Source organism: Nyctereutes procyonoides, unplaced genomic scaffold, assembly GCF_905146905.1.
Source record: "Nyctereutes procyonoides isolate TBG_1078 unplaced genomic scaffold, NYPRO_anot_genome, whole genome shotgun sequence".
Taxonomy (NCBI): Eukaryota; Metazoa; Chordata; class Mammalia; order Carnivora; family Canidae; genus Nyctereutes; species Nyctereutes procyonoides.
This window is the reverse complement of record NW_026575135.1, coordinates 22,166,703-22,193,206: the sequence shown is the minus strand read 5'-3', so window position 1 is coordinate 22,193,206 and position 26,504 is coordinate 22,166,703. Positions and strand designations below refer to the sequence as shown.

The 26,504-nt window shown below is 51.8% G+C and overlaps 1 protein-coding gene across 3 annotated transcripts in view; it reads right to left on the bottom strand.

The window, feature by feature from the left end:
- Positions 1-7,160: 7,160 nt before the first annotated feature.
- Positions 7,161-26,504, bottom strand: part of TLN1 (talin 1) — a 32,769-nt gene continuing 13,425 nt past the window's right edge. For 2 of the 3 annotated variants that reach the window (XM_055301899.1, XM_055301900.1), the window contains exons 18-58: positions 26,066-26,116; positions 25,350-25,517; positions 24,875-25,169; positions 24,153-24,319; positions 23,177-23,305; positions 22,883-22,999; positions 22,682-22,795; positions 22,346-22,480; positions 21,848-21,976; positions 21,323-21,425; positions 21,021-21,229; positions 20,566-20,685; positions 20,159-20,356; positions 19,819-19,958; positions 19,535-19,628; positions 19,341-19,430; positions 19,105-19,227; positions 17,816-17,959; positions 17,187-17,348; positions 16,809-16,949; positions 16,533-16,714; positions 16,208-16,340; positions 15,902-16,003; positions 15,644-15,814; positions 15,400-15,549; positions 15,188-15,289; positions 14,992-15,111; positions 14,137-14,283; positions 13,815-13,981; positions 13,521-13,704; positions 13,300-13,425; positions 13,084-13,200; positions 10,225-10,410; positions 9,984-10,091; positions 9,356-9,461; positions 9,032-9,156; positions 8,812-8,937; positions 8,618-8,680; positions 8,328-8,510; positions 7,863-7,991; positions 7,161-7,735 (exon numbers count right to left, since the gene is read on the bottom strand). In XM_055301899.1, coding sequence (XP_055157874.1) covers positions 7,610-7,735; positions 7,863-7,991; positions 8,328-8,510; positions 8,618-8,680; positions 8,812-8,937; positions 9,032-9,156; positions 9,356-9,461; positions 9,984-10,091; positions 10,225-10,410; positions 13,084-13,200; positions 13,300-13,425; positions 13,521-13,704; positions 13,815-13,981; positions 14,137-14,283; positions 14,992-15,111; positions 15,188-15,289; positions 15,400-15,549; positions 15,644-15,814; positions 15,902-16,003; positions 16,208-16,340; positions 16,533-16,714; positions 16,809-16,949; positions 17,187-17,348; positions 17,816-17,959; positions 19,105-19,227; positions 19,341-19,430; positions 19,535-19,628; positions 19,819-19,958; positions 20,159-20,356; positions 20,566-20,685; positions 21,021-21,229; positions 21,323-21,425; positions 21,848-21,976; positions 22,346-22,480; positions 22,682-22,795; positions 22,883-22,999; positions 23,177-23,305; positions 24,153-24,319; positions 24,875-25,169; positions 25,350-25,517; positions 26,066-26,116 — 5,682 coding nt within the window. In that variant the 3' untranslated portion in view covers positions 7,161-7,609. The remainder of the gene's footprint in view (positions 7,736-7,862; positions 7,992-8,327; positions 8,511-8,617; positions 8,681-8,811; positions 8,938-9,031; positions 9,157-9,355; positions 9,462-9,983; positions 10,092-10,224; positions 10,411-13,083; positions 13,201-13,299; positions 13,426-13,520; positions 13,705-13,814; positions 13,982-14,136; positions 14,284-14,991; positions 15,112-15,187; positions 15,290-15,399; positions 15,550-15,643; positions 15,815-15,901; positions 16,004-16,207; positions 16,341-16,532; positions 16,715-16,808; positions 16,950-17,186; positions 17,349-17,815; positions 17,960-19,104; positions 19,228-19,340; positions 19,431-19,534; positions 19,629-19,818; positions 19,959-20,158; positions 20,357-20,565; positions 20,686-21,020; positions 21,230-21,322; positions 21,426-21,847; positions 21,977-22,345; positions 22,481-22,681; positions 22,796-22,882; positions 23,000-23,176; positions 23,306-24,152; positions 24,320-24,874; positions 25,170-25,349; positions 25,518-26,065; positions 26,117-26,504) is intronic. The other variant, XM_055301901.1, reaches the window with a different exon arrangement.

Genomic DNA, 26,504 nt, shown 5'->3' with positions numbered 1-26,504 from the left:
GTACCTCAGTTTACCCTGAGTCCCAGACTCTGGGTCTGCGTTACCGACGTGGTAGTGACAGCGGTGAGTCTCACCGGGAACTTGGGGAAACTGAGGCAGGAGGGGATTTTTTTTTTTTTTTTTTTCCCCAGAGCCCCGGCCCAGTGCGGAGCGGGGTCCGGCCTGCTGCCCCCGGAGGGCGGGCCTGCCCTCCCCCTGGCTTCCCCTCCCAGCCCCTGCCCAGGAGCCTGGGCCCCTCCCCTACGGTGGCGGGGCGCCTAGGTCCCCAGCTCCGCACCCCGCCCGCCCTGCCCCCACACGCGCCCCGCGTATTTTCCCGGTGGCTCCGGCCGGCGCGGCGCGCTCCCGCCCCCTCCCCTCCCCTGCCCCTCCCCCCGCCCCGCTTTCCCTGGGCCCCGGCCGCCCCGCCTCCCCCCCTTCTCCCTGCGGACTCTCCCGTCTCCTCCTGCGGGCCAACTTTACGCCAAAATTTCTTTTCTGCCCTTTTTTGGGCTGTTTCCCCGTGGGGAGGCGGGGCCGGCCTGGGGCGGGGAAGGCGGGGGGCGAGGGGAAGAGTTAGGGAGCCCCGGCGTCGGGAGGCGGGGGGCGGCTGCCGGGGCCCGGGTCGCGAGCGTGAGGCGCGGGGCTGCGGGTTTTCTTTTTCCCTCGGGTGGGGGGGGAGGAAGGAGAGGGCCGGCTCGGAGAAGGGGGGAAGGGGGAAGGGGGGAAGGGGGGAAGGGGGAAGGGGGAAGGGGAGCCCGGGCGGGGGAAACGCGGCGGCGGCGGTTCGCCTCGCTCCCCTGAGGCCGAGGCGGGGGCCTGGCCCTGGCGGGTGGGGGTGGGAACCGTGGGAACCGTGGGCCCTGGGCCCGGGCCGCGGGGACGGGGTGCGGAAAGGTGTTTAGACCCGCCTAGCTGCCTGCTTGCTACACGTGGAACAACTTGACCTCGCAGTGTTCATTCCAGCCATTTCCCTGCTCCCCCAAACTCGTGGGAGACCCGTCCACCCTCCCAGCACCCAGTGCTAAACCCCTGGGGGCTTCCAAGCGCACCCCTGTCCGTCAGTTTCCACAGCCACTTAATGCTGCGGTTACATTGCCTCCTCCACAGGTCCCTCCGCCAGGTCTCTGGGGTTGTCTTGGGCAGCTCTTCACGGTCCCTCCTGCCTGTGTCGGATGTGGTCTTACTCCTCGTTCTCCATTTCATATATTCATTCAACTGAACCTTGACATTGTTAGCAAAGTCTTTTAAAAAATCGGTGCCAATGCGATCCTAAAATCGTCCAAAACCCCTCCCTCCTCCCTCCCTCCTTTGAGGATAGAAATCCACATTTCTTAATATGGTATCTGAAGTCCATCGTTTTGGCCCCTGCCTATCTCTCTTCCTCATTTCCTTTCATCCCCATCCTCATCCCCAAAACACAGACTTGTACCTCATGCTGCGTTCATACTCAATTATATGCAGGACCTGGGAATAGCCATACTTTTCTTAAAGCTTCCACCTTTTCTGCATTTTGTTCCCTCTGTCTAAAATGCTCTTCTGGGGCAGCCCGGGTGGCTCAGCGGTTTAGCGCCGCCTTCAGCCCAGGAAGTGATCCTGGAGACCTGGGATCGAGTCCTGCATCGGTTCCGTGTGGGGAGCCTGCTTTTCTCTCTGCCTGTGTCTCTGCCTCTCTCCTTCTCTCTCTCTCTCTCATGAATAAATAAATAAAAATCTTTAAAAAAAATGCTCTTCTGTGGGCTGATTCTGGTGGCCTTAAAAACTCAGATCAGGGGATCCCTGGGTGGCTCAGCGGTTTGGCGCCTGCCTTTGGCCCAAGCCTCGATCCTGGAGTCCTGGGATCGGGTCCCCTGTTGGGTTCCCGGCATGGAGCCTGCTTCTCCCTCTGCCTGTGTCTCTGCCTCTCTCTCTCTGTGTGTGTCTGTCATGAATAAATAAAAAAATCTTTAAATTAAAAAACAAACAAACAAACTCAGATCAAATGATAGCCCTTCTGGGAAGCCTTCCCTGACCACTGCCTATCTCATTTCCTTCACCTAACGGATGTGTGTTCTTGGTGTAGGCTCCTATAATTCTCAGAATTCTTGTTACAATTGTTCTTGTACCTACCTATGGGTCTTCTTCATTGGCAGGTGAGTTCTCTGGAACAGGGACTATCTTATTCAAATCCGAATCCCCAAAGCCTAGCAAAGCATCAGGCATGAGTTGACACTCCATAAACTTTTGCTGGGTAAACTTTTTACTCACACAGAAATATTAATATTATCTGGATCTAAAGGAACTCATGGTCTAGTGCAGCAGTTCTCAAACTCCCCCCGCCCCCAAACTTACTGGTCTTAGAACCACTTACATTATTACAAATCAAGAATAGTTTGAAGATCCAAAACCTTTTGTTAGAGTGGATTATATCTATCAATAATTAACATATTAAAATGGAAACTGAGGGCAGCCCCGGTGGCGCAGCGGTTTAGTGCCGCCTGCAGCCCAGGGCGTGATCCTGGAGACTCGGGATGGAGTCCCACATCAGGCTCCCTGCATGGTGCCTGCTTCTCCCTCTGCCTGTGTCTCTGTCTCTCTCTCTAGCTGTGTCTCTATGAATAAATAATAAATAAAATCTTAAAAAAATAAAATGGAAACTGAGAAATTTAAAATATTTATTAATTCATTAAAAATGACAGAAATAAACCCATTATACATTGACCCTGTTAACATAAAGGATTTTTTTTAACTTACAGGATTTTTAATTGATGTATAATTAACATCCAATGTTATATTAGTTTCCATTGTACGACTATTGATTCAACAATTCTATATATTACTCAGTGCTCACCATGATAACTGTAATCACCATATGTTATTACAATATTATTGACTATATTCCCTATGCTGTACTTTTTACCTCTATGACATTTATTTTATAACTGGAAGTTTATACTTCTTAATGCCCTCTATCTATTTCATTCATCCTCCTACCTCCCCTCTGGTAACCACCAGTTTGGTCTCTATTTAAGAGTCTGTTTTTGTTGTTGTTGTTTAAGATTTTATTTATCTGAGAGAGAGAGAGCATGCAAGGGGTGGTGGTGGTAGGGGCAGAGGGAGAAACAGAAGCAGACTCCCTGCTGATCAGGGAGCCTAACATGGGGCTTGATCCCAGGACCTCAAGATCATGACCTGAGCTGAAGGTGAATGCTTAACTGACTGAGCCTCCCAGGCACCCCTTGTTGTTTGTTCATTTGTTTTTTAGAATCTGCATATATATGAAATCAAATGGTATTTGTCTTTATTTGACTTATTTTACTTAGCCTAATACCATCCCTCTAGGTCCACCATCCATGTTGTTACAAATGGCAAGATCTCATTATTTTTTATGGTTGAGTAATCTGTGTATATCTGTATACCACACCATCTATTCATCTATCCATGGACACTTAGGCTGCTTCCATATCTTGGCTATTGTAAATAATGTTGCAATAAACATAGGGGTGCATATATCTTTTTGAATTAGAGTCTTCATTTTCTTTGAGTAGATACCCAATAGTGAAAATACTGGATCATATAGTATTTCCATCTTTAATTTGTTGAAGAATATACTGGTTTCCACAGTATTTGCACCAATTTACATTCCCACTGACAATGCACAGGGTCCCCTTTTCTTCACATTCTCACCAACAGTTGTTATTTCTTGTCTTTTTGATACTAGCCATTCTGACTGGTGTGGAGTGGTATTTCATTGTGATTTTGATTTGCATTTCCCTAATGATCAATACTGTTGAGCATCTTTTTATGTGTTTGTGGCCATCTCTATGTCTTCTTTGGAAAAAATGTTTATTCAGGTCCTCTGCCCAATTTTTAATCAGATTTTTTTTTGGTGTTGAATTGTATAAGTTCTTTACATATATTGGATATTAACCTCTATCAGATATATCATTTGCAAATATCTTCTGTTAGTTTTCTATTTTGTTGATGGTTTCCTTTACTGTGCAAAAGTTTTCTATTTTGAACATAAACGTTTTTTTTAATTTATTTTTTAAGATTATTTATTTATTTATTCATGAGAGACACACAGAGAGAGAGGCAGACGGAGAAGCAGGCTCCATGCAGGGAGCGTGACGTGGGACTCGGTCCCCGGTCTCCAGGATCACGCCCTGGGCTGAAGGCGGCGCTAAACTGCTGAGCCACCTGGGCTGTCCTGAACATAAATGTTTTTAATAAAAACTATATTCACCTCCCTAAATTAGTGTTAGGATGGCAGTTGTATCACATTTTTACAAATCTGTTTAATATCTGGCTTAGTGGAGGACATGGATTCTCAAAATCTACTTCTGTTTTTATTGTTATAGGGTGGTTTGTTTATTTTTATTTTTTTTAAAGGGAATTAATTTTTTTTATATAAATTAATTTTTATTGGTGTTCAATTTACCAACATACAGAATAACACCCAGTGCTCATCCCGTCAAGTGTCCCCCTCAGTGCCCGTCACCCATTCACCCCCACCCCCCGCCCTCCTCCCCCTCCACCACCCCTAGTTTATTTCCCAGAGTTAGAAGTCTTTATGTTTTGTCTCCCTTTCTGATATTTCTCACACATTTCTTCTCCCTTCCCTTATATTTAGGGTGGTTTGTTTAAAGTGCTGTATATTCAGAAGAAAATTTAGCCTCACACAGATATATAGCTGGAAAAAGAGTAGTATATTTATAGTCTTTTCAGGTAATTGTGTATATTCTTTGCTACTACCTCAATACTTGACAGTTGGTGGTTTCTTAAGGGTTACTTGCAATGTGGAATCTGAAACCACATCAATAACTTTTTTGTACTATGTTACATTGGTCTGTGTTGCACTTTGGTTGGATTTTTTACCCAGGGATAATTATGTAACATCATGCATTTATCATTTAGAAAATATTGATCCATGAGCTATGCAAATGTTCCAAATATTGACACATTTCATTATGCATTATAAAAAGAAATCAAATTCCTTAATATCATGTTTGGTTTCAATGGAAAAGTCTAAGTTTTAAGTTTTGAGAAGCTATGAAGCTCATGGTAGCAGACCTAAGTTTTCTAGAATTCTAATTTTTACTTGAAAGCTCAAATTATATCATTGGCAACAAATACTTTTGGGCTTGGGGGCACCTGAGTGGCTCAGTCTGTTAGGCGTCTGCCTCAATTTTGGCTCAGCTCATGCTCAAAGGGTCCTGGGATTGAGCCCCACATCAGGCTCCCTGCTCAGCAGGAGCCTGCTTCTCCCTCTCCTCCCTGTTCATGCTCTCTCTTTCTCTCTCAAATAAATAAATAACATCTTTTAAAAAAATGATCTTGAACTTATGGACTCCTGAAAGGGTCTCATCTCGGGCACCCCTAAGTGCTGGTTTTAAGAATTGCTGGTTTATTAAGATTTTATTTATTTATTCATAGAGACAGAGAGAGAGAGAGGCTGAGACACAGGCAGAGGGAGAAGCAGGCTCCATGCAGAGAGCCTGACGTGGGACTCATCCAGGGTCTCCAGGATCATGTCCTGGGCTACAGGCGGCGCTAAACCGCTGTGCCACCGGGGCTGCCCAGAATTGCTGGTTTAATGGGTATTTGAGCCCCTCCCCAGAGGTCTCCCTGAGGCATCACTAGTAAGAGGTGTGTGATTGGTCACAGTTCCTAAGGACATGGCAGCGAAGTGGTGGCAGGAATAAGCAGCTGTCCTGGGCTGATAGCTGGAGTTCAGACAGTCTGGACTACTGCTTGTTGAGAGGTTGTAGAAGGGATTTGATCTCTCTGGTTCTCAACTCACGATGCTAGGACATTGAATCTGGGTTGAGGGGGCCACAGTGGTATGCACTGGAGTTGCCAGGCCTCTGCGTCAGAGAGGTGATAATGCATCTCTATTTTCCAGTGCTTAGTGTGGGCATGGCTTAGTAAATATTGAATGAATTAATCACAGGTGACAGGAGTGTTGGTAGGAAGTTGGCACCTTCCCTGATGGGCTGCCCTGGGGAAGACAAAGTAATTCCACCTACTTTAAACTTACTCTAATGGAATAGGAATAGAAGATGTGGCTTCAAGGTGAAAAGTGCCCAAGAGAAGTAGTGGGTGGTGTTGAATTTTACTTGGAGGGAGAGGCAAGGATATATACTGGGCAACAGGGCTGGTTAAAGAATCATGCATGAGGGATCCCTGGGTGGCGCAGCGGTTTGGCGCCTGCCTTTGGCCCGGGGCGTGATCCTGGAGACCCGGGATCGAATCCCACGTCGGGCTCCCGGTGCATGGAGCCTGTTTCTCCCTCTGCCTGTGTCTCTGCCTCTCTCTCTCTCTCTCTGTGACTATCATAAATAAATACAAAAAAATTAAAAAAAAAAAAAAAAGAATCATGCATGAGAATTGTGGCAGACCTAAGAGGATGGCCACCTGGCCCGTGCCGTGTGGGCAGAGGGGGGGGGGGACGTGGAAGGAAATGGAAACAATATCTACCTCCCTGACCTCATCCTTCCACTTAACCTCCAGATCAGCAGGGCTCCTGGAACAGGGCTACTGGTACCTGCCTGGCCATGAGGGGAGCTGTGCCCTCTAATGAAGCCTTACACTTAGGTCAAGCTTTTTCCATTTTCTTCTAGTGCTATTCTAGGCAGGAGTAACAACAAGGCCTGGGAGGGCCTATACATGCCCCAGCCGGGTCAGCAATAGAATCTACCTGATGCAGCCTCAACTTGGATTCTTTGCTTGTTAACAGCCTTGACCAAATCTGTGGCCATAGTTCTCTGAGGCTCAGACACTTGTATCTTATAGGCTTATTCTTTTCAGCAAAAGTGCTTTTGGAAATTTGAGTTTGGCCAGGAACTGGATTTGTTCAAATACCATGAGCAGTTATGAAGAACGGAGTGTCCCTGGTAGCCACAAAGAGCAGTGGCAGCTGCTGTCCTAGCAGTAGAAGGATGGCACTTGGTAAGGTGTAGGCGCTGGCCAGTGAGCTAGGGGACAACAGGAATAGGACTTCTTGGCTTCCCAGCTCTGGGTGACTTTGGGGATCTGGGTGCAAGGAGGAGGAAGGGGCCGCAGGGGGCAGATTGCCATCATGAGCCCCCAATCCATTTCTGAGCCAGATGACCTTGGTGACAGAACTGAATCCCAGTCTCTCCTCCGCATTCCCTTTCCCCAAGAGGACTCTCCCATCTCCTCACAAAGCCAGGCAGAGGTCGCAGGCGGAATCACCTTTATTGGAGCATGACCTGTTTGGGGCTTACAACCCCGCGGCCCCCACAGGTAGTTGGGGGTTGGGGTAGACAGTATCAAAAAAAGAGGAGTAGAGCCAAGGCTGTGGGGACTGGCTGGAAGCTGCTGGCAGGGTGGAGCGGGCAGGAGCCCTGGCAGGTTCAGACTGAGGTACAGCAGCATTAATAATACTCTTGGAGCGTTAATACTCTAGGGAGGGGCAGGCACTTAGGGGGCCCTAGGGCATGAAGGCACTTGGAGTCAGGGAGGGGACAGGGGATGTGCAGCGGGACTGGGGAGGACCAGGCCCAGGGTTTGGCAGGCACTTTGGGGAGTGCTGGGGTTGGGCGGCTTGGGCCCGACAGCCCAGAAGGCTTTGGTAGTGGCAGGCACAGTCTCTGGGCTGGGTCTGCATTAAATAGAAGTGGCTACCCTAGTGCTCATCCCGAAGCTCTGAAGGCAGGAACTTGTACTGCTGTTGCCGAATCTGTGCCAGCTTCTTCCGCGCCTCTTCCAGCTCTCGTTCCTTCCGAAGCATCTCTTCCTGTGCAGCAATGATCTGAGGGATGGAGATCCGGGACTCAGTTTAGCAAGTACATGCCTGGGGTACAGGGTCATGGGGCCAGTGCAGGCAGTGTGACTGTCCTGCTGACAATGTCCTTTAGAGCGTCTGGGGCAAAGCTCACCTGGGCAATGCCCCCAACCATTTTCTCCTTCACTACCACTGTCTCGTTCTCTTGGTCTTCAAAGGCTGCAGCCTTCTGTGCTGCCTTCACCAGGTTATCCGAGGCTCGCTTCACTGCATTGCCAGCAGCCTGGGCAGAGAGAAGGCAGTGGGAGGCAGGGAACTCAGTTGAGAGAGTCTCTCTACCCCCTCACAGAAAAACATGTCTTGGTGGTAACGGTTTATTTATTTATTTAAAAATATTTTATTTACTCATTCATGACAAACACAGAGAAGCAGAGACATAGGCGGAGGGAGAGGCATGCTCCCTATGGGGAGCCTGATGTGGGATTCGATCCCAGGACCCCGGAATCAAGACCTAAGCCAAAGGCAGATGCTCACCACTGAGCCACCCAGGTGCCCTGGGGGTAACGGTTTAAAAAAGCAGCACAGCCCAAGATACAGTCGGACCATCAGGGTTCCTCACCTGAAGTCGTTTCATTGCCTCAGAGTCCTGGTCAGCCTTGACCTTGCAGGCGACAAGGAGCTGGGCTGTGGAGGCAGCCACCTGCTTGGCTGATGAGATAAGCTTCTCCTGGCTGGCATGGCCTTGTACAGCTGCATTGGCGGCTTCACACAAATTGTTGGTGGCTGCAGCCACCATCCGGGCCTAAAGTGAGGAGGCTTAGATTAGAATATGCCTCTTGCCCTAGTCTTTCCCCTCTCCTGCCTTCACAGACCTCCCTGTGAGATACCTAGTGGGGATTGTGTACTCACAGCAGAAATGAGGCCTTGAGACCACTGCCCATCATCCAGTGCATTGGCTGGAATGGCGCCCACCTGTGGATGAAGGGGGAGCCAACTCAAGACTTGCGCTCTCTATGGGTGGGTAAAAGCCCCCTGCCCCCCATCAATTTGAGTGTGGACAGCAAAGCTGCTGCTGTTCCCATTCCTCGTATCTGAGTGCGTACCTTCCCTTGGGCCACTAGTTCCCTCTGGGCAGCTGACGCTGCCTTTACCAGGGCGCTGGTGGCCGCCGCGATGGACTTGGCAGCCTCCAGTATCTGCTCCTCAAAGTTTAAGGACTCATCTGCCTCCTACAACAGACAAAGGTTGCAGAGAGATAAGCAAAGTGAAGGTGGGGATAATCTGCCAGTAGGCGGGGCGGGAAGAGGGACTCAGAGGCCTGACCTTGGGTTTGGCCCGAGGCTTCAGCTGCTCCAGCTTTTTGGCTGCGGCCTCTATGGCGGCTGCAGCTCCCAGGAGTTCGTTCTCAGCGATGACCGTGGGGTCCTCTGGGTCCACCCATTCTGTTCCTGGTGGGGCAAAGGGAGGAAGAAACGGACTAAGGCAGAGCAGGGAGGTCAGGAGCACTGGGCAGCATGGTTAGTGTCCCCAGCACCTGGCACCTGTGGGGACTATGAGCAGAGGGCGGCTCAAAGCAGCCCAACCAGGAGGCGGAGCTCTCCCCATGAAAAAGGCTGCCCTTCCTTCCTGCCCCCGGTCATCCCTCACCCTTCATGGCCTCAGCAGCCTGGATGAGCTCAGTGACTGAACCAGCCACACGCTTGGAGTGTCCTGTCAATTGCTGCTTCAGCTCTGGGCTTGGCTTCTGCAGGGTCTGGCGAAGAAAGAGGGCAGGGAGCAAAAGCATCAGATTTCAGCTTCTGCCAGAGCTCAGACACAGGGCCGACCGTGACCCCTGCCCCCTTCAGAGACCGCTCCACACCAGAGCCCTCAAACCCCATGCCCTCTGTGCAGGTGCGCTCTGGGCACCATACCACACACGTGGTGGAGACAGTGGGGCCGTGTCGTGTGTCACTCACCGGCTGGCAAGGAGCAAGGAGAATGATGAAATGAGAAGAAGGAAGAGACATCGAAGGTAAAGAAGGGAGTGGTCAGGTGGGAAGAGAGGAGAAAAGAGAAATGAAGAGGAAGACGTGAGCGGGAAAATCAAAGATGCTAAGAATGATGGGGCCCCAGTGGAAGGGAGGCTTGGGAATGAGAACAGATTTGGGAAATAGAAGGTGGGGTGGGGAGGCATTCTGAACAAACAAATTGACAGTTGGGTGTGAAGCACACAGAGAGGAGACCTCATTTAGGGGGGCTGGTACAGGGTGCAGACAACGCCCGCCTTCCTTACCAGCAGCACATGGTCCAGCAGCTCCAGGTAGCCATTGGCACACTCCCGGCCATAGTGCAAGGCTCGAAGCCGCACATCAGGGGCCACTTCTGGGTGGTAAGCTGCTTCCTGTCCCAGAGAGTTAGCATTAGGATCCCAAAGAGCTCCAGGACTCCCAAGACCCTGCGCTTTCTCCCCTCCCGTGGTCTGCCCCAAAGCAGCCATACCACCTCGGATTCCGCTTCACTATCAGGGTTCTTACCTTACAAGCGCGAAGCATATCTGCGATAGCACGACGACTGAGATTAGCTGTGGCGATGACGTCCTCTTGGCGACAGGAGTTGCCAGCAGCAACAGCCTTGGCTGTTGCCATGGTGATACCCTTGGTCATGCGAATAAAATCTTCTGGGGTAGAGGTCTTAGCAGGTGGCTCTGGGGAACAGAAGACCTGTTGGGGGTTGAACAAGAAGAAAAATTGTACAGTGAGTGAGACTCAAGACAGTGTAGCACTCTGCTGGTGTAATCTGATCCATTCACCCACATGCTCAATAAGGGGCATTCATCAAGTATTCATTGTGGGTCAAGACCCTGAAGGAGTTCACAGATCACAGCTAACATAAGGCTGCTGGCCACTTCTGACCAAAGCAACGGGGGAGAGTTTATTTGTTTCAAATTTAAGAACCTCTGAGCTGGGCTTTTATTCCTAAACTATAGAGAAGCCTTGAAGGGGTGAGTAGTAGAGGTGAGGCAAGGGGCTGGGTCTAAGAGATCTAGATAACAGGAAGGCATTTTAGGTAAACAGGAAGCCATGGATAGCTGGGATGTCAAGGGAGACAGTACCAAGAAATGTTCTAGAATTATAGAGATAGTGGAGCAAAAGGTTGATGGGGCCTTCCTTGAGGATCAGACCAAGAAACTTAGAATTTTTTTTTTTAAAGAATTTTTAAAATTTATTTATTCATGAGAGACACACACAGAGAGAGGCAGAGACACAGGCAGAGGGAGAAGCAGGCTCCATGCAGGGAGCCCAACGTGGGTCTCGATCCCGGGTCTCCAGGATTACACCCCGGGCTTCAGGCGGTGCCAAACCGCTGCGCCACTGGGGCTGCCCGAAACTTAGAATTTTATCTAATATGTAAGTCATAAAAATATTTTGACGTATATGTTCATCCAGCAAATTAAAAATCAGGAGGTGGTAGATTCTGTGTGAGGTGCTAGGGATGCAATGGGGCACGAAGGAGACAAGGTCCATGTTCTTGTGGAGTTTACACTATCATTTTTTTAAAAAAGATTTTATTTATTTATTCATGAAAGCCACAAAAAGAGAGGCAGAGACATAGAGGGAAAAGCAGGCTCCATGCAGGGAGCCCAATGTGGGACTCGATCCCGAGACTCCAGGATCATGCCCTGGGCCAAAGGCAACACGCGCTAAGCCAGCCAGGTGTCCCTACACTATCATTTTGGAAACAGACAATAAGTAGGTAAACAAATAGAAAAATAAAATACTGACTGGGCTGTCCAGGAAATAAAGCAGGTGCTGTGCTGAGAAATAAAAATGAGGTCCTTTCTCCGGTAGGTGGCCAGGGAATCCTCTTGAAGGAGAGAGCCTTTTTTTTTTTTAAAGATTCAAAAAAATTTTTTTTAAAGTAATCTCTTCACCCAAAGTAGGGCTCGACCTCAAGACCTGAGATCAAGTGTTGCATGCTCCACTGACTGAGCCAGTCAGGCACCCCTGAGGAGAGGACGTTTAAGCTGCAACCTGAAGGACTAGAAGGAGCCAGATATTCAGGAAGCTGAAATAGAGCAAGTGCAAAGAGCAGCAGCAGGAGGGGCCAGCATATATTAGGGCTGGGACTGCGGGAGGGGGGAGAGCAGGACAAGAGGGGACGGGGGGGGGGGAGGCCGTGGGTCTGGAAGGTGATGGTAATAAGAGTGGATTTTACCACAGACACCAGGGTACTAAAGGTTTCAAGCAGCAAAGTGACATAACATTCTCTGGCCCCTACATACAGAGAGTGCATTGGGGTGATGAGTGAAGAGGAAGTGCAGATGGAGCATAGTGTGGCATACATATACCGCAGGACTGGTGATGGTTTGGACCAGGTGGAGGTGGGAGAGAGGGGCAAAGAGAAAATGAGATACACTCAAAGGAAGTGCTGACAAGTCTTAGTGATGCACTTAGATGTGGGAATGAGAGAAAAATGGACGTTATAGCTGCATTCTTGGCTTTAGGATCTGAGTTATTAAAAGGTACCACTGAAAGGGATGGAAAAGAGGAGGGAATGGTCAGGTTTAGGAGGCAGAAGGTTGAGTTTCAGTTTGGGCATCGCCAAAGACAGTAATAGAAAGGTGAATTCAGAAATGAGCAGGATAAGAAAGAGATGAGAATGACAGCAACTGAAGGAGAGGAGAGGAGGAGGGAAGGGGAGGGGAGATCAGAGGGCAAGCAGTAGCCCCTAGGAAGTCACAGGTGATTTAGGGGAAACCTGCATGACTGGAAGTGGCTACTGGTGTAAGAGGAAGTGTCTGATGGCCAGAAGCTGGAGGGCCTGGCATCTTGGTGGTCTGTCATACAGGCGGTTGAGAATGACTAAACTTAGAATTGAAGTCAACTTGCTAGAGAATGACCATGGAACCGGTTAAGCTTGTCAGAGAAAAGGATAGAGAAAGCAGGTGATCTGTACCAGTTTGGGCTAGCCTCCACATTTACCAGGCTGGAGGTGGCTCCATGACACTATAGAAGAGGTGCTGAAGAAGCAAGACAAGAGTCAGGAGGGCCAAAGAAGAAAAAAATCCAGAAAAACTTGTTAGCAAAGTAGAATGCTTTAGAAATGTTTGAAAAAGATAAAGACCAAGAAGAGCCCACTGAACGTGGTGGCTGGGAGGTCACTGTTGGGGTGGCGGGGGGAGAGCAGGAGGGTGGGAGGAGGCAGTTATCAAGTGCTAAGAAGTAGGGGAGGAGGGGAAAGACACCAGCACAGTTCACTTACAAAGTCTGGTAGTGAGCAAGGACAATGGGTGTGACTGTTAACACTTCTGTGAATATTTGTGAAAGTCAGGTTCACAATCTGTCACCATCCCTCTCCGACCCAAGTCCCTGGTGCCCCAGACTCTTGCTCACCGCCAGCTCCTGCCGTATGTGTTCTGTGGTTGCCTCCAGGGCCCGTGTGCCTTTAGTAGCCTCATCTTCCACGGCTTTCACAGTCTTAAGCAGTGATGTCACATTGGTCACCATCACCTGGGGGCATCAGAGGAGTTGGAGAGAGGGTCATGTTGAGGAACAGGGGGAAGCGCACCAATCTTCCCCTCTCCTGATGTCGCTCTCATTCCCTCTGACCTTGGCAGAGTTCTTGAGCTGCCACACAGCAGGGTCGTCCCCAACTTTGCCAGCTGCAGCCTTTGTGGCACTGATGAGGTCTCCCAGGGCTTTGGCCACATCTTTCACTGCATTGATCAGCACTACCTGCATCAGGGAGCAGAGGCTCTGGTCCGTGAGAGGGAAAAGGGGGAACAGGCAGTGAGTGGTTCTGGCCAGAAGTGGGGGTGTCAGGTGGATACCTGTGTCTCGGGGTCCTCGGCTCCCAGGCTGGCTGCACCCAGCTTGACCACGTCAGCAAGCCGTGTGATGGTGGCCACGGACGACTGGGCAGCCTGTGCTAACTTCTCCTGGCTCCCGGCTGCATTCTGCACCAGGACCTTGGTGTCTTCCACCAGCACCTTTGCGGTCTTCAGGATGCCCTCCCTGAGGGAGGCCCAGCTTAGTCAGCCCCTCCCAGGCCTTCCCCCAAGGCCTGCAGTCTCTCCTGAGCTCACTCCCCACCCAGCCTCTGGGAGGCCTGGTTCCCTCCTCACCGGTGGTCGGCGAAAGTTTCAGCACCCTCGCGATTGAGGGTACCAGCTGTAGCGAACATGATGGTGGTGTCAAGGTCGGCAATGATGCCAGATACGGCGCTGGCTGCAGTGATGCAGGCCTGCGTGCCACGGTTCCCAGCCTGGAGCGCAGCCAGCACGTGGGAGACCTGGGGGAGGAGAGTCATGTGGTGACTGGTCAATGCCTCGAGGAAGGGAAAGGTCACTGGTGCTCAGGAGAAGGGATGGGAGAGATAGCAGGGAAGGCCGGAGGAGACTGGGCAGGGCTGCAGGGTTGGGGGGCCACGGGGATGAGCACAGTTACCTTCTCAGAGACTCTCCGGGCACACTCTATGAGCTCCTTCTTGGTATAGGCGTCGCTGGGGCTGCACTGCAGGGCGCCTGCCTTGGTGACCAGAGCAGCACAGCCATGCCCCAGCTCTTGCACCCGGTGCTTGATGTGGGCACCTATCTGGGAGGGGATGGAAGAGGGAGATGGGCTTTACGAAAAGTACTCGGGGCTTGTGCTTGGAGGAGTCACCAAGAACCTAACAGAACATGCATCGTAGACTAAAGGGTTGGTAAGAAGTGCCCAGCATGCAGATTTCCTGTTTCATATCCCTCAGGCAGGAGGTCACCTCCTACACATGGAAAATAATAGCATGTAGGCACCAACTGGTGAGGATTATGTTAAGCATAGTGAGGAGGTGGGGGAGAAGCACTTTATGCTGGGATATTTGAATCAGCGGGCCATGGCTTACAATTTGGACTGGACGTGGTTAAGGAGGGGTTTAGGGTTGGGGATTAGGTGTGTCGTGGTAAGATCCAATTACTTGCTTTCTTGGAAAGCCAAGAGCTTGGGGAAGGAAAAACTAAGAAGAGATTACAGGCCTGCAAAAGAGCAAAGAAGCAGCCATAAGCCCAGAGGAGGGTTGGCAGACCAGGAAATCTCTAGATCATTGGCTGTCTCCTCTATCCCTGTGACTTTGGTCCTGTCCCTACACGAGCCCTGATCACTCTTTAGTAGAGTAGCCCTGGGGGTGTGTTCTCCTTTCTATAGAAGACTAGAGGAAAGGTGGGATGGCCCCACAGGCCGACATGATGGGGACAAGGGCAGTGCCACCTCGATTTTCTGTGAGGGGCAGGGGAAGGCTTTCACAGCAATTGCCCCCATGCTTACCTCTTCGTTCTCAGCAGCCACAGCTGCAGGCTTGGCCTGTGAGGCCAGGCGGCCATAGTCACTGGTCAGCTGATTAGCAAGAGGGCCTAGCTCCTCAGGGCTGGTGTTTGACTTGGTTACCTGGTGACAACAGAAGAAGTAAAGTTATGCCCAAACTAAGCTCTCTGGGGTTAGTCTTATACTCTCCCAAACTCACCATCTCTTGAACAGTGACAGCAATGGCCTTGGCTGTCCGCACCATAGTTGTTTGGTAATCCACAAAGGAACCTTCTGGTTCACCCATTGGTCCTTCATCTAGCTGAGGGGGGCGGATGGAGTAAGGAGAAAGATTATCAGGGTCTCTGACACTGAGCTTAGGGACACTGGTCCAGGGAAGCCTCTGACCACAGGTACACCCAAGACTCTAACCTGGTTGATGGCCTGGGTGATGGAGTCCACCATGCCGCCAACAACCCCAGCAGCACTGGCTGCTTCATTGAGGGTTGTTGTTAGGTCCTCTACGGCCTCTGTCATCATCTGTACAGCCTCCTCCAGGGCTTCCTGGGTGTGAGCTGCTTGCTGTGGGGCAGAGTGAGTGAGTGGAGGTGGGCTCTGGTGTTCCTGTTTCTCCGACCTCTTACTAGCAGTAGCCCCTCCCTCCCACTCTCAGTACCTTGGGGTTTCCGCCAGCCTCCTTGGCTGTGTACAGCAACTGCAAGGCAGACTCTGCCAAGGTTCTAGTCTGGTCCAGGAGCGCCATCTGCTGCGGGTGGCTCAGGGTCTTGGAGGCAGCACCCACTGCAGCCAGCGTGAGTGGCTCAAAGTATTGGGCCATCTGGGACACCTGAGGCCAGGGGTTTGAATGGAGGTCAGCTAGGCCAGGAATCTTTGCTGCCCTGCCGTGGGACTCCCCACTTATCACTCTAGGTACCTTGTGTCCCAGCTGGGAGGCTTCAGCCCGCGCAGCACTGGCCAGTGGCTCAATAAGGTGGGAGATCTCCTGCACTGCAGTGAGCATCTGAGTGTGCAAGGCCTGGGAAGGAAGCGAACTTGAGCCCTGACTGTGACCTGGAACTGGGTCTGCTACTTCCTTCCATATTGAAATCACTCTCCCCTGGGCCTGTTCCTCCCATACCCTTGACGTCTCTATGGAGCACACTCCTGGATACCCCATCTTCCTCAAGTCTGCCACCCTCTTCCCAGATGCCACCTTTTGTATAACCCTGTTCCCTGTTACCTCTTGAGAGATGCCTTCACGGGGAGCAAGTTGTTGGCTGACTGCAGCAAGGGAAGCCTGGTCTAGGTCCCGTAGACAGCTGTTTAGAGCTGCAATGGCTGTCTCGCACTCCAGCTGCCCTGGAGCCTTGTCCCTGTAAATACATCATAGGCTCCAACATCAAGAACATCCCTTTAAAACAAGGCTAGTCTGTCTTTCCCCATATCCTCCAAATCTTGGACAACATGTCTCCTCCAACACTATCCCATCTGATTGCACTACCCCTGCCCCTGTTCTGCTACAGTGTATGTTCCCTAGTCACACAGGTTCTCTACCCCCTCCATACCTCATGCTTGTAATGAGCTTCTTGATGGAGTCTGAGACAGTACGGGAGTGGCCAGCCAGCACTGACCAGCGTGGGGGGTCCCGGGGATTGACTGCTAGGGCTCGAGCGGTTTGGATTAGTCCTCCGGCACTCTCCAACATTGTCTTGGCAGAGATCACAATGGGCTCCATGGCAGCCCGGCCCTAGGGAGAGAGGAGGCAGGGCGGCTGAATCTCGAGACTCCTGCAAAGATGAGGAGGCAGCTGACCCACCAGTTCTCTCTTCACATTGCCTCACCTCAGGGCTGATCTGGGCAGGAATGCTGGAGAACTCAGGGTTGGATGCAAAGGCACTCAGATTGTCCACAGCCTCCAGCAGAGGGGCTGTTGCTGCTCGGCACTGAGCACGGTTCTCTTCTGTGAAAGCTCCGTCAAGTGCCTGGGAGTGGGAGTGACAGGCTCTCAGGACTGACTGTTGGCAAAGGAGGTGAAGCCCAGGTCTCTTCCCCTGGGCTAAGGCAGTGGGGAGAGGCTGGTGATGACCAGTATGACTAGGAAAGGGCTTGGACTCAGGTAGACAGGACGTGGTATAAGGGTCTTAGGGACTGATGCAGGGACTAGAGGAGAGAAGATGGGACAGGTCAGAGGGGGGCTGGGAATTTCAAACACTGACAACCTTGATAGTCTTGACAAGATTGGCTGTGCTGTTGGCCACCTCCTTGGCAGATTGTACAAACTGGCGCTTGGCGGTAGGGTTGGCAGTCCGAGCAGAAGCTAGACGGCAGCTGTTACACAGCGCAGAGGTGTGCTTGGCCACGATGGTGGCTGCAGAGAGCACCTGCGGAGACAGACATGTGGAAGAGCCATGATGAGGGCAGGAGGGAAATGGACACACTTGGGTAGGAGCCCTGTGGGTTGGGGGATGGCGAGCAGTATCTCTGGAAGTCTAATTAGGAAAGACTGAATTTACTTAGGAAAGATCTGGGAGACAGAGATCCCCAATGATGAAAAGGGTGCAGGAAGGGGCAAATGGAAGACGGACACACTGATGGGGAGATTGTAATGGGGTAAGTAGAAGAATGAACTCAAACATCATGGGAAAGTTAGGAACTTAGCAGTAGCCAAGAGTGACAAGAAACAGGGTAGGAGAAGACTGTGTAGAAGGTCAGAGACGCTGTGTGTAGAAGGTCAGAGACGCATCTCCACGTCTTCTGCATCTCCCTCCCTCCCTCTCCACTTGGTCAGTCCATCCTGGCCCAGCACCGGTTCCCAGACTTGCCCATAGTACCCGTTCCCTTAAGTTACCTGGGCCTGTGTACAGCCAGGCTCCCCCAAACTCTGACAGGCCATCTGGATTGCCTGGTTTGCACGGGCGAACTGTGTGGGCTCTACCAATCCTTGTTGCCCAGCTTGGCTGTTGGGATCAGAGACACCTACCAGATATGCAGCCTGGGGAGGGACAAAGATGCGGGTGGGTGAGACTAAAGAATCTCTCTCCAGTGGGATCCAACAGGGACAGTGGGGACAAAGGGGCATAGGGCTAAGGTTAGTAGGCAGGGTACTATGTGAGTGGAGATATACAGTAGCAAATGATAATTACACTATAAAAAAGAAAAAAACCTCTCCTGTTTTGTTAAATGTGTCTGAACATCTCAGAAGATTAAATAGGTAAAATAAAAAAACAAAAACAAAAACACAACACACGGTATAAGGGTTTCATCAAATTTCTGTTTAGATGTGTATCTGCTGGATTGTAAGGTAAAAAGTATTGCTCACTCTAAGTAGAAGTCAAAAAAGGTTTGAAAGCCACCCTGCCATGCACATACACATGCACACATACAAAACCTCTTTGGAAGAGTTTCAAAACTGTGAAGACTAGTGGGACCATGGATATTTACAACACTTCCAATCTTCAGAGATTTGGAGAGAGGGAAGGGATGGGTATGATGGTTGCCAAAAATTTTTTATGATTAGAAGACCATCAGAAGGTTCGATTTATACTTTAACACATGGTGGCTCTCCTTTTCCCTCTTTATGCTTTTCCAGAAATAAGTCACACCATATAGAATAGGCTACCCAACAGGACAGGGCAAAGGGATGTAGGGGAGACTGAGGAAGCAGGCTGGTGGGCTTTAGGGAAACAGTCTGAGATGAACCCTCAAAGCCAGTCTGACTTAAGGATTCATACCCTAAAGTAAAACATTCTCACAGCTAACAGCTTGTTTTATACTTTACAGTTGCATAGAAAGGCAAAGCTAAGTGGCAACTCAATTAATTGGATATTTAGTCACTGGTACTATTCTAATAAAGTGGTAGTTACGTGAAAAAGGACTTGCATATGCTTATTAGCATAGCCCATGACTGGACAGTGTCACCATAACCCAAGGTAGCAGGGGCTCGGGGGGCGGGGGGGGAGCAACCAGAACTGTTGGTATTCCATGATTGCTGACAAACATCTCCACTGAGGGTAAATGCAGTTTCCTTAGAGTTGGTTTTGCAAACATGACTTCTTGGTTATCTACATCAGAGTCAGGCTGCTGAGGAGGCGGGGAAGGGGGGCATGGGGCCATCCAGGGATCGTCGCAGGGGAATACCTGTGCAGCTGCCTCGGTGAAGCCACAGAGGGCCTTGGAGGCTGTGGCAATGGCCTCCCCAAATTCTGGCAGGTTCCCGTTCTTGGCATTCTGGGAGATGCCAGTCATGGCCTCACCTAGTACCTGAGAAACAGAGTGTATCAGGAGGGTCCGTCCCTATCCTCAGAGGGCCAGAGGAGCCCCTGGCTTATTCCATCTTCCTGCCCCCTCATTCCTGGGCCCCTTGCTGCACTTACCTTTGAGTTCTCCATCACACTGTCTAGGCAGCCAAAGTAGGACATATCATTGATGGGCTGAACTGGGTTCTCTAGGAGTTCCCGGACTGTCTGTATAGGGGGGAGGACAGAGTTAAGATTCAGACACCTCCTTCACCCCAAAACCCACAATACCTTCTTCAACCTCTATACCACTTAGCCTGCCAAGTGCCCACCTCCAATTCCCGCAGGGCATTGTCACACTCCTTCTGGCCTGGTGCCTGCTGGGTGCACATGGTGATGAGCTGGTTGATGCTATCAGTTACCGCCCTGGGAGGAACAGGAAGCTGAGTACATGCATGCCCATGCCCGTGTCATCACTCTTGGGGTCCTATTTGCATGGAAGTCTCGAACGATTTCTCTTCTGCGTGTAACCACTCCTAAGCTGGAACGTCTCATGAGATGTCCCCTCCCCAGGCTCTTCAACATTCCAGGGCTGGGTTTCCCAGCTCCTACTTACCGGGCAGCTGCAGCCAGCTGACTCTTGAGGTTGGGGGCGGCAGGGTCTGTGGACAGGGCCTTGGCAGCCAGAAGAAGTTTGCTCGAAGACATAGAGATGCCCTTCAAGTTGGACACGACTTGGGCCCGGTCCTCCTGGCTCTGTTGAAGGTGAAAAGGTCAACACATCGTCCAGTCAGTCCTTTCTTATCTGTCTCTAAAAGGGCTCTTCCGTCCCAGACACTCAAACATTGCTAGAGACTGGGAAGAGGAGGGGAGGGAGCCAGTCGGAGGTCAGGGCTGTGCAGGCACATGGGCACCTCCCATCTAACCCCTGAGCTGGGCCCTGTGCCTTTTCATACCGGGGCCTGTCCTGCCATCTCCACACCAGCTTCCAAGAAGGTGCTGAAGTCCTGTCCAAATCGACCTGAGGCTCGAGCCAGGTCCTGAGGGGTTCCCCGAGAAGCTTGTACCAGTTCTGTGGCAGCCTGGTTCAGCCCAGCGGCAGCCTCATTCAACCGGCTCTGAGCTTCTTGAAATGTCCCGGTGCTGGGTGGAAGCTGCAGGGTCAGAGACAAAGTCAGAAGCAAGCATGGGGAGCGCTGCAAGGGAGAGTTGGTCATAGAGTGCTGGGAGGTGGGCACACACCCTGGTAGTAATTAAAGGGGGTACATCTGGGAAGTCAAGGTCAAGGAGAGGTCTAGAGGCGGAAAGAAAAGCTTGGAGTTCTTCCGCTCCTACATGCTCCCCCACACCCCAGGCCTCCTACCGAGTCACTCAGGAGCCGCTTGCTGGCATCTCCCACCGCTCGCAGGGCATTGTCCACATCTCGCTGGCCAGGAAGGCAGCTGACACAGCGGTTCAGGGCCTGAGTCACAGCTTTAGCCACCTGAGGTGGAAAAGGAGACAAGCATTGCCAAAATGGACACCATTTGGGAGAGCGCCCCCCGCCCCCAATTCATGGCACGTGGGAAAGAACTGTTCTATTACCCCCGGAAGTGAAGAGGAAAGGGGATGTGTGCCTGAAGGGCTGAAGTCAGGATATCAACTGATAGTAACAAGACTGCCCCAAACTGGTGTTCAGTGACGCACCCCCTCAGCCTGAGACCCTCCTTCTAAAACTTAGGGGAAGGGTGGAGTCCAGACAGGAGTGGTCAAGGGCAGGCCCGATGATGTAGATGAGACTTTGCTCTAGTCTAGCTGGGCCTCTTCCCCAAACCTGACCTGGGCAAGCCGTTGCTGGCTCTCGGGGTCCCCTGGATGGCCAGCTGCCTTTTTTGCTTCCTCGATGAGGCTGGTGGCCTTGTCCAGAACATCGCTGGCTGTGTCAAGCACAATGGCCTGCACTGCAGGATCTGACGTCAGGGCAGCTACACCCCGAGCAGCCTGGGCCAGTGACCGCAGCCCACCTGCCACATCCCGAGCGGCGATCCCTGGGGGGACAGAAGGGAAAAGGCACCTTAATTGCCAGGCCCGATTCCCATGGTTTCCTCTGTCAGCTCCCCTTCCTGGCTCTGGCCACATACCTGCGTAATTCTCATTGCCCTGGGCAACCTCCCCCAGCAGCTGGGCAATGGCAGAGCTCACTGCTTTGGTGCTGTTACCCAGGTCCTGGGCACATTTCTCCATCTAGGGATGAAGGGGGAGATTCAGGTGCAGAATGAACGGGGGATCAGGAACTTGAGAAGCGGGGCAGGATCAGCTGGCGGTTTATTTTTTATTTTATTTAAACATTTTATTTATTTATTTATTTATTTATTTATTTATTTATTTATTTATTTATTTATTTATTTATTTATGAGAGACAGAGAGAGAGAAAAAGAGAGAGGGAGAGAGGCAGACACATAGGCAGAGGGAGAAGCAGGCTCCATGCAGGGAGCCTGACGTGGGACTTGATCCCGGGTCCCCAGGATCACACCCTGGGCCGAAGGTGGCGCTAAACCGCTGAGCCACCAGGGCTGCCCCAGCTGTTGGTTTGGGGCAGCTCTGGAGTGTAGGTGGGAAGGTAAACCCCAGGGCCCGATGAAGAACGAGGTCTTAAGAATACTTACGGTCTCCCCAGGTAAGGGCTTAAGTTTGCCATCTCGAGCTGCTGCCTTCACTTCCTGCAGGTCTCTCTCGAGGTTCTGTACCACGCTCAGTGCAGAATCCATTTCCAAAGGCCCACACGCTTCCTGAGCCTACAACGAATGATAAGGGGGTTCAGGCACAGGATGTATTGCCATGTCCATGGATGCCCCAGGTTATACAATTACCCCTGTTGTAGGTTATTCTGCAGACTACCCATCATCCCAGAACTCCACCCTTGTTTTCTTTCTTTCTTCAAAGATTTATTTGAGAAGGAGAGAGGAGAAAGAGTGACACATGCATGGTGGGGAGAGAGAGAAAAACTTAAGCAGATTCTGTGCTGCGTGTGGAGCCTGACGTGGGGCTTAGTCTCATAAGCCTGGTATCATGGCCTTGAGTTTAGACCGAGAGTTGGATGCTCAGCCAAGTGCACTACCCAGGTGCTCCTACCCTCATTTTCCAAAGCCAGTCATCTCCCGTACCTTCTGGGCAGCAGTACGAAGTTCAGCCAATGCAGTACCAAGGTTTTTGGCACACTGACTCAGCTGCATGGCCGAAGCCTGGTCCTGAATTGTTGGCACTGATGCTTTTGCAGCAGCCACCATCTTCCCACCTGGCTGTTGGGGAACAGGCAGGCAGATCAATATGCCATCTGCTTAGGTACAGGGACTGATGATGGTTAGGACACGGTGAGTGCTGCAGCTCAGTCTGGGAAGGAGGCCATTGGGGGATACTGGCGAAGCTTAAAATTGTGAGCAATCTCGGGGACTCAGAGGGTGGGAAGGGTCTTGTCTGAGAGGTGGGGAAGGATGCCTTGCCTGTAGAAAGCTCTGGCTTGCAGCAATGAGGGCCAGCTGAGCACTGGGACTGTCAGGCTGAGCCTGGCTCCCTCGGACGCCCTGCACCAGCAGTGGAATCTGTTCTGCCACAGCCTGTGGGTGAAAATGTCATAAGAGTCACCTCCCCACAGACTGGGGGAAAGTCTCCCTCCTTCCACACCTCCTCCCACTGAGTCTCACCTTGCAGCTCTGCACCAGCAGGGGCTGGGGGCCGGCAGAGGCCTTGGGGGTGGAGGCTGCGTGCTGGGCTGCAGCAATGGTCTGTGTAGCTGAGGCCGCAGCCTGTTTGGCTGCATGCTGTGAGGACAGAGTAGTCAGGACAAGCCCCAGGAGGTCCCCTGCCCAGTTCCCAGCCCACCCTGGCCATGCTATCCATGAGGAAATGCTGATTGAGTCTCTTTTTGCATGTCCCTCCTGGTGTTGTTCCTCCCACAGCACCCACTCTCTTGCTCCTGGTTTGCTTCCCAGCCTCACCTCCAGGCGCTGCACCAGCTTCTTCTTGATGGCATTCTGTGCAGCTGCATTGGTCGCCATGCGCAGGCCCTCGGCTGCCTCCCGCAGCCGCTGCTGCTGTTCTTCACTGTCAGGGTGGGCAGCTGCTCCCTGAGAGAAGTAGAAAGATAGTCATCATTCAGCATCCCTGTGGCCCCCAAATACGCTCTGCTCTGACCCTTCAGACTCAAACATTTTCCTAAAGTCACTTCTAACTCTCCCCACTGAAAGGTAATCTCACCGGAGATGAGCTGCCTCAGGGCAGGCAAAGGGGAAGTGTCATGAGGCCCTGGATTTCCTCTGGGCTCTCTTCAGGTGGAACTGTTTTTTCTTTCCCTCTTGGGGTGAGGAGTCAGGTTTCCTTCCCTACTCCCCACAATATGCCACTAGCAAATGGGGGTGAGGAAGAGCTCTCTGGGCCAAGGAGGACACAGTTTAGAGCAGGGAATCTCAAAAACCACATCAGGGGATCAGGGGGCCTGGGTATTCCTGCCAAGTGGAGAGCCCCAGAGCCCTGAGAGTGTGAGGGCCTCCTTGATTCTTCCTGACGGGTCTTCTGCACCCTGTGTCCCCATGTCTCACTGTCTTGTCTTTGTCTGTACTGTTGCCAGTGGGACCCTGTGGACTGAATGCTTATGTGCATTCTTGGGAGAGATCCAGGAAGCAGGCAGGTGGTGGCAGCAGAGTAGGGGCAAGTAAGGACAGCAGACCTTCGACTGAGAGGAAGAAAAAGGGGCATGGTGGCCTGTCAGTTAGCAAGCACTATAGCAGTCACACCAGCTGGGGGCCTGGGCCGCCATCCACCTGAAGCCTAGGGTACACTGACTTCCTGAGCACCCCTATCTGTTCTTGTGTATCTCCTGCTTTTCTTGGGTCTCTCCCATCAAAAAAGGTGACCATCTGGATCTTTCTACTTCCCTTCAGGTCTCAGTCTGAGTTTGCACAGAAGGCTTTATACCTTGGCAGCCTCCACCATCTTGGCTGTGGCATCAGCCAGGATCTTAGCGGCGCTTAATAGCTTGCGAGAATTCTCCAGATCACTCTCCCCCTCAGCATCAGCCTTGATGGCATTGACCAGGTCAGACGTGGCTTGGGCTAGGATGCGGGCCTGTCGTACCATCTCACCTGAGAGGACAGGATACAATCAGGTAATGAAACCAGAGACACTACGGGGGTACCAGGGGTGGGGAAAAGTGGTGCTGACAAGGTAGACCTAAGTGCTCTCAAGGGCAATTAGAGACACAAAGGTTCTGGAAGGGATTCCCCTGGAGTTGTCTTTTGAGTTTAGGCTCTTGGAGAGTGAGATTTCCTGGTAGGCTTCTATGGGAGGAAGACAGTCTCTAATGGGTGTTTTTAGCAGTCTTGAGAGGATGAGATACTCCTTGTGAAGGCTTTGGGGTGAGAGGGTAAGGTGGAGTGGAGAAGGCTAGCTCTTCATAACGCCACCTTCCAACTCCAGCTCTGGTGTACACTTCTGTATATTCTCTAAATGCACCAAAGAAGTCAGAAAAGGGATGGTCATATTCCTGCTTTATGGATGGGAAACCGAGCTTTCAGAGACAACACCTAGTCTCCTGTGCTGAGTCCTTAGCGGGAGGTGGCAGGTCTGCAAGGGAATGTCCACTGGGCTCTGGGAGCCTTCACTGGGGTTCTCTGTCTTCCCAGGAGTGGTATTCTTACCAGCATCACCCATAGAACTGAAGATGTTCTCGGTGACAGTGAGGATGGTGTCAGTGGCCTGGTCGTAACGGCCAGCAGGCCCAGCCCCTGTGGCGTGGGCCTTAACATGCTGCAGCAGCTCATTCAGGGCCTGGGTGACAGCTGTGGCCGCTGCTCCTACCCCCCGCAGCAGCTGCCCATCCTCTGTGGCTGCCTGGGAGGCAGACACACAGCCTTCCACAGCTTTGGCCACCAGGCGTCCGGCCTCCACCAGCTGCTCCTGGCAGACAGGTGAGCTGATTGTAGGTGCCACCACCTGTGGGCAAACAGGGTCAGAGATGAAGGCCATGGAAAGGAGTTGGGCAGTGGGAGGTATCTGTGGCTTTTGCAACAGTCCCTGGGATAGGTAAGGATGAGCCAAAGAGGTGAAATGAGAGGTTCTTGGGCATAGCACCATCACCCTTTGGTGTGAGCCAGCACAAGCCCTGGGGCTCACCTTGGTGCAGGCCACCAGCTGGGAGGTGGACAAGGCGCACTGTGTTGCTGCGGCAATGACCTGGCTCTGAAGCCCCGAGTCCTCTGTCCGCTGGGCCACGCTCTTGGCCTTGAGGACCAAGGCAGCTGCGGCACTTGCCACGGCCTTAGCCAGCTGCATTAGTACATCCTGTGAGGGAACGGCTGTCAGCAGGGCCCAAGGATGGGCTTGGGGTCTATGGACCCTTCTCAGAGGCATAAGCTGTTTCATTCTTCCCCGACTCCAATCATAGGACAGTGTATGCAGAAGCCACCAGAAGCCAACCCAAGCCCCTTCCTCGAGCGCCCAGTGAGACAGACCCCCACCAAGGAACAAACCCAAACCAAGAGAAACAGAGCCTACACCAAAGGGAGAAATGCATGAGGCGGATACACTCGGACGGCGATGGGAGGGACAGGCAGCACTGTTACAGTAGGATGGAGAGAGGCGCCTCTTGGGGTCCCTCCCACTCCTAGCTTCCCTCCTCCATTTCTTCTCAATTGTGGTTTGGAGTCACCCTTGAGTACAAGACCCCATACAACCCTCCCAGATCCCATTTTCCCCAGCCCTGCCTGTGATATGCCTCCAGTCTCCCATCACATTCTGTTCCCCCTAGGGGGCTGGGGGGAGAGGTGCAGAGCGAGTGTATGCGGCTCAGAGAGGACAAAGCTAGGAAGGCCCAGGCCAGAGGCCGTTACCGTGGGGGAATCGGGGGCAGATCGAACCCCAGCCCCTCTGGGTGCACATATCTGCATGGGAAATCCAGGATGACAAGTCAGGTGAGGAAACTGGCATGGGGTGGAGAAGGGGGAGCTAGAGGAACAGTGTCCTTGGGGTGGCAGGGAGGGGGCTTCAAGATGTCAAGTTGTGACAAGGGCTATATATAGGGAAGATAAGGAAAAGATGACAGGAAGCTACAATATATCAATCAGCCAAGGGTGAACTAGTAGATTTGGTCTGGACTCAGGTATTCTGAATTCTCATCCCCCAAAAAGGGACTGGAGGTTCCCAGTGTTATCCCCTGCAAACAGAAGTTCAGATTGGCTCTGACGAGTCAATTTGTAGTAACAGGATCAGGAGCTAGATTCAGGGTCAGAGGTTAGCTCCAAGAAGCTTATGTTCCAGGGGCTGGGTAGA